The 5935-nt window shown below is 35.9% G+C and overlaps 1 protein-coding gene and 1 non-coding gene across 2 annotated transcripts; both read right to left on the bottom strand.

Annotated features, from left to right (window-relative positions):
- Nucleotides 1–663: 663 nt before the first annotated feature.
- Nucleotides 664–1921, bottom strand: LOC144711894 (Thioredoxin superfamily protein). The gene is made up of 3 exons (XM_078586029.1): nucleotides 1733–1921; nucleotides 1528–1553; nucleotides 664–1082 (listed from the first exon to the last, which is right to left on the bottom strand). Exons 1-3 carry the CDS (start codon nucleotides 1895–1897, stop codon nucleotides 863–865), a joined length of 411 nt encoding a protein of 136 aa, XP_078442155.1. The 5' UTR covers nucleotides 1898–1921; the 3' UTR covers nucleotides 664–862.
- Nucleotides 1922–2378: 457 nt separating this feature from the next.
- Nucleotides 2379–2494, bottom strand: LOC144712556 (U5 spliceosomal RNA). The gene has a single exon (XR_013583823.1). It is a non-coding gene; the product is annotated as a U5 spliceosomal RNA (small nuclear RNA).
- Nucleotides 2495–5935: the final 3441 nt, after the last annotated feature.

Consider the following 5935-nt stretch of genomic DNA (forward strand, 5'->3'; position numbering starts at 1 on the left):
ATGACACTAACCAGGTGATCTACAACTGGCATTAAGGTCCTAGCAAGATGGGAAATGGCCCCCTCTCATTATTTAACTCACATCCAAAACAAGTTTCTTCTTAGTTTTCTTGGAACGGCTTACTGGGACCATACCAGCAACAAAGTATGGCTGAAGTTTAGAAGACAGTATAAAAAAATTATCAGGATGTAGTGCCCCTTTCTTTAGGAAAAAGGCCAAAAGTGGTGCAATATGGTATGCTCCACAAAGTATAATAAGAATGGGCAACTAGAAAGATATATCACTCTCTTAATTTTCACATGGTATACTTAAGCCTTGAAAAGGATTTCTAAACTGATTTTGCTCCTGTATCTAAACTCATTACTATTTTAATCCTTTCTGCGCTGCCGACCAACAAAGGTTGGGATCTACACCAATTTTCAATATGTACATTTCATAGGGAGTACATTTTCGTGCAAAAAATCAAACTATTTTTGAATGAAGATGCTGAAGATTCTTATCCAATGCAAAAGATGCATTAGAAAACTGAGCTGGAAGACTTCACTGATGAAGATGTGATGAAAACCCAAAAATAATTCTGTGGTAAATCACAGAATGCAATGGCCCAATTACGGAACCCATGCTGCTTACAATATCTATTTTAATGAAACTGATAAGAGTTGATAAAACGAATACCACAAACTTACAAGAAGAAAGAGGTTTTTCCTCAGAATTCTCTTAACACATTAACAAGCATTAAATTTTGAACGACTTCACAAAGAAAATCAAGAAGAAAAATCGATCCACATAAAACTAAAACGAAGAATTGATACCGTTCCAACATGGAGATCAATTATTATAACATCATGGCATCACCTTTTCTCTATGAATGAAGCCATAAACGGTCTCGTAGCCTTTCTTTCCCAGTGCCCATCATCTCATCGACTCTTTCACCATCTCTGAAGAATTGGAAAGTTGGAGTGAACCGAATCTGCTGGGTTGTCTCAGGGCACTCATCAATGTCAGCATAAACAAATGAGAGCTTCGGAAATTCATTGCTCAGCTGACTAAAGACAGGGAGGATTTGGCAGCAGACTCTACACCTGAAATGAATAAAAATCTTTTGAGTTTCGGCAAGAAGTTCAGTATAATACCAGAAAGCGAAATTTTAAAAATTTAAAACACGTAAAATATTAACAAGAAATGGGCAGAAAAAGCGCCGGAGATCTCATAGAGTTATTACCATGAATCATAATCATCGCATTGCAGGGAATTGGATCATGAAAGATACATTTCTCTATAGTGCTGAGATTACACGGAAAAAACTGTTGTTGGGTGGATAAAAGAAATAATCAGGAAGAATATCTACCGCTCCTAAATCACATCTCATGTCATTCAAACTGACAAAAGGAACACTGGGTATTCGTTTGACGTGATTAGTGTCAAAGTAAATGTTGATTCCGCCGCCAAATTTCCTCACAACAAGCAAAATAAAGGATAACAGAAAACTGTAACAAAAAAAGAGGAGTATTAAAGCTTTAGACTTACCATGAAGCTCCGTAGTTCACCACCGCCTGTGAGCCAATTTCGAAAAATTAGACAAGCACCATTCACAACCGACTTCCTTCATAAACACTCGCATTGAATTTTAATTCGAAAACTTCGAAGAAAAATCGCGGAGGAAACACCGTATTTGAGAAGAGGAACGATTAAAGGAGAAAAAAAAACGATTGAAAGGTGGGAATGAACTCACAGAGGATTTTGTGGATCTGATAGTATCCATGATATCCTTCAATTGTTGGTCGTCGGCCGCATTCTGAAAGTTTCCAGGGCGGCTTGGCGCCACTCTCAACCCCGCCCCTTCACTCCAGTTCTTCCCTCCGCTTCCCTCTGCTTGAATCTCCCCCGCCCCGCCCATTTTCTCGCCTTCCCTCTTTCTCTCTCCATCTCCCCCTCTCTATCAATATAAATATCAGTCCATCTATTCATCTATCTCTCCCTCTCTTCATACCTATCTCTATATATCTATCTATCTATCCATCTGTTCATATATCTCTCCCTCTCGTCATATCTACCTCTATCTATCAATCTATCTATCTATCTATCTATCTATCTATCTATCTATCTATCTATCTATCTATCTATCTACCTATCTATCTACCTATCTACCTATCTACCTATCTACCTATCTACCTATCTACCTATCTACCTATCTATCTATCCATCTATCTATCTATCCATCTATCTATCTATCCATCTATCTATCTATCTATCTATCTATCTATCTACCTATCTATCTACCTATCTGTCTGTCTATCCATCTATCCATCTATCCATCTATCCATTTATCCATCTATCTATATATCTATCTTTTTTTTTTTTTACAAAGACGGGGTCCAAAGTCGTTAACTTGGAGACCCTACAAAAATAAGCGTATGCCGCTTTGTGTGGCGCGCACACGGTATTCTTTAGTAAAAGGCGAAAGAATAGTTCGCTCTGTGCTCACCACGCGGCTGCGTCTATCTATCTATCTATCTATCTATCCATCTATCCATCTATCCATCTATCCATCTATCCATCTATCCATCTATCCATCTATCCATCTATCCATCTATCCATCTATCCATCTATCCATCTATCCATCTATCCATCTATCCATCTATCCATCTATCCATCTATCCATCTATCCATCTATCCATCTATCCATCTATCCATCTATCCATCTATCCATCTATCCATCTATCCATCTATCCATCTATCCATCTATCCATCTATCCATCTATCCATCTATCCATCTATCCATCTATCCATCTATCCATCTATCCATCTGTCTATCTGTCTATCTATCTATCTATCTATCCATCTGTTCATATATATCTCCCTCTTTCCATATCTACTTCTATGTATCTATCTATCTATCCATCTGTTCATACATCTATCCCTCTCTCCATATATGTATATCATCTTTTCATATATCTCTCCCTCTCTCCATATCTACCTCTATGTATCTATCTATCCATCTGTTCATACATCTCTCCCTCTCTCCAATATATATATATATATATATATATATATATATATAAAATGGGATACTCTGGCTGGTGGACTGAATTTGAATATTATCTTCTCAAGTGATGATAAGTCATACACATTCTGTCAAAATTGGTACTTACCCTGAGTTTTCTGATATGTAGGGTTTTATTTGTACAATACTCTGTATGAATTTCAGGTCTTTCATGACTCTAGTGAACCTCCCAAACCATGCTCTGGGAGACTGCTCTAGAGAAACTAAGGGGTACCTTTTTTATTATAACTCTTAATGTAAGAACATTTTTTACATCAAACATCTCTTGTGCCGTTGTCCCCTCTCTCCATGCATGAAGACAGGCCTCTAAAGCCCAAGATTTCAATCCAGTATCTCTCTAACTAATATCCTCTGTAAGATGCGTTACCCATCCTCTTACACGGAGGGTAAGTTCCTTGAACTTCTCAAACTGATACTGATTATTTACATTGAACTTGATCTGATCTGATATATGAGGTAACACATTTGCAATTCTCTCTCTTTCTGTTCTTCAAAAAAAGTTCACTCTCTTTCTCCTGTGATCGTGTCAGTGGAATATGTTAGAAGGTTATTATTGTGACAAATGATGGGGTGAGAGCTCAAGAGGTCATTCAGTCACACAATGAGACATTGGGCCGTCTGAGTTTGGAAATTTAATTTGACTCTTTGATTGAGTTGTGTTCATTGAATCTGATTTTTAGTACATCAACAAATACATACTCTACTGCGTAGGGAATGAGTGGTTTAACAAGAAGAACCAGTCATCTCTTGGACAGGACTTTGTCAACTTACCCATAATAACTAGGGCTTTTTGTCTCTAGGTTCTTAGTAGGGACTTATCTTGGACAAAGAAATGCAGAACTTTTTGTTAATATTTCAGATATTTTCTCACACTTATAAGCACATACCTGAATTGTTTATTTATTTGTTACTCTTCATGCTTATGGGATGCTGATATTCATGTTTACAGTTGGATTCTGTTAGATCCCTAGCTACTCATTCCCTAAGCAGTAGAGTATGTATTTGTTAAACCACTCATTCCCTAAGCAGTAGAGTATGTATTTGTTGATGTACTAAAAATCAGATTCAATGAACACAACTCAATCAAAGAGTCAAATTAAATTTCCAAACTCAGACGGCCCAATGTCTCATTGTGTGACTGAATGACCTCTTGAGCTCTCACCCCATCATTTGTCACAATAATAACCTTCTAACATATTCCACTGACACGATCACAAGAGAAAGAGAGTGAACTTTTTTTGAAGAACAGAAAGAGAGAGAATTGCAAATGTGTTACCTCATATATCAGATCAGATCAAGTTCAATGTAAATAATCAGTATCAGTTTGAGAAGTTCAAGGAACTTAACCTCCGTGTAAGAGGATGGGTAACGCATCTTACAGAGGATATTAGTTAGAGAGATACTGGATTGAAATCTTGGGCTTTAGAGGCCTGTCTTCATGCATGGAGCGAGGGGACAACGGCACAAGAGATGTTTGATGTAAAAAATGTTCTTACATTAAGAGTTATAATAAAAAAGTACCCCTTAGTTTCTCTAGAGCAGTCTCCCAGACCATGGTTTGGGAGGTTCACTAGAGTCATGAAAGACTTGAAATTCATAGAGTATTGTACAAATAAAACCCTACATATCAGAAAACTCAGGGTAAGTACCAATTTTGACAGAATGTGTATGACTTATCATCACTTGAGAAGATAATATTCAAATTCAGTCCACCAGCCAGATATATATATATATATATATATATATATATATATATATTCTTTTCATATATCTCTCCCTTTCGCCATATCTATCTCTATATATCTGTCAATCTATATTTTTCGTCTATCTCTCCCTCTCTCGATATGTATAGATGATCTATACTTTCTTCTATCTCTCTTTCTCTCCATATCTATCTCTCCTTCTCTCCATATCTATCTCTCCTTCTCTCTATATCTATCTCAATATATCTGTTTTATCTATCTCTCCTTCTCTCCATATCTATCTCTGTATATCTGTCTATCTATCTACCTATTTGTTTATCTCTCCATCTCTATCTCTATATATCTGTCTATCTATCCACCTATTTGTTTCTCTCTCCATCTCTCCATATCTATCTATATAGCTATCTATCTATCCATCTACTCATCTATCTTTTTCTCTCTCTCTCTCTCTCTCTCTCTCTCTCTCTCTCTCTATATATATATATATATATATTTATCTACCTTTCTCTATACATCTATCTGTCTTTATATATCTACTTTTCTATCTATCCAACCATATATTCATCTATCTATCTATATGTATATTTGTCGATAGCTATATGTCTTTCTATCTATCAATCAATATATTCATTTATCTCTCTCCCCCTTGCTTTATCTATATGTATATCTCCCTCTCCCTATATCAATATACATCAATACATATATGTATCCATCCATCTATATATCTCTCTCATGCACACAAACTAACACAGTTCATTGAAGAATGGAGACTTAGAAAATACGGGACTTATGATTCTAGGGTTCATTTGCATGAGCATGAATAATAGAAAAAATATTTTATGGAAAATGGTAATTAATGTTATAATTTATATGCCAAATTCTGGATGCTAACAAATAACTACATAAGAAAAATAGATTATGTAAAAAATGAAATCTAGATAAGCCAGGGACAAAAACTGCTGCTATTCAAGACACTGATTTTCATCAAACATTAAGCCCTCTTTTGTCACCATTTCATTCTATTTTCTTGTCTTTTATGAATCCTAAAACATAAAATAACATAAATGAATGCTTAAAAGTTACATAATTATGATTATGTTCCCCGAAATCCATTTTCCACTTTTAAGGGATCCACAGAGAGGCCCTCATCCTAGTGTCAACCAGACGG

Source organism: Wolffia australiana, chromosome 14 (genome assembly GCF_029677425.1).
Source record: "Wolffia australiana isolate 7733 chromosome 14, ASM2967742v1".
Taxonomy (NCBI): domain Eukaryota; kingdom Viridiplantae; phylum Streptophyta; class Magnoliopsida; order Alismatales; family Araceae; genus Wolffia; species Wolffia australiana.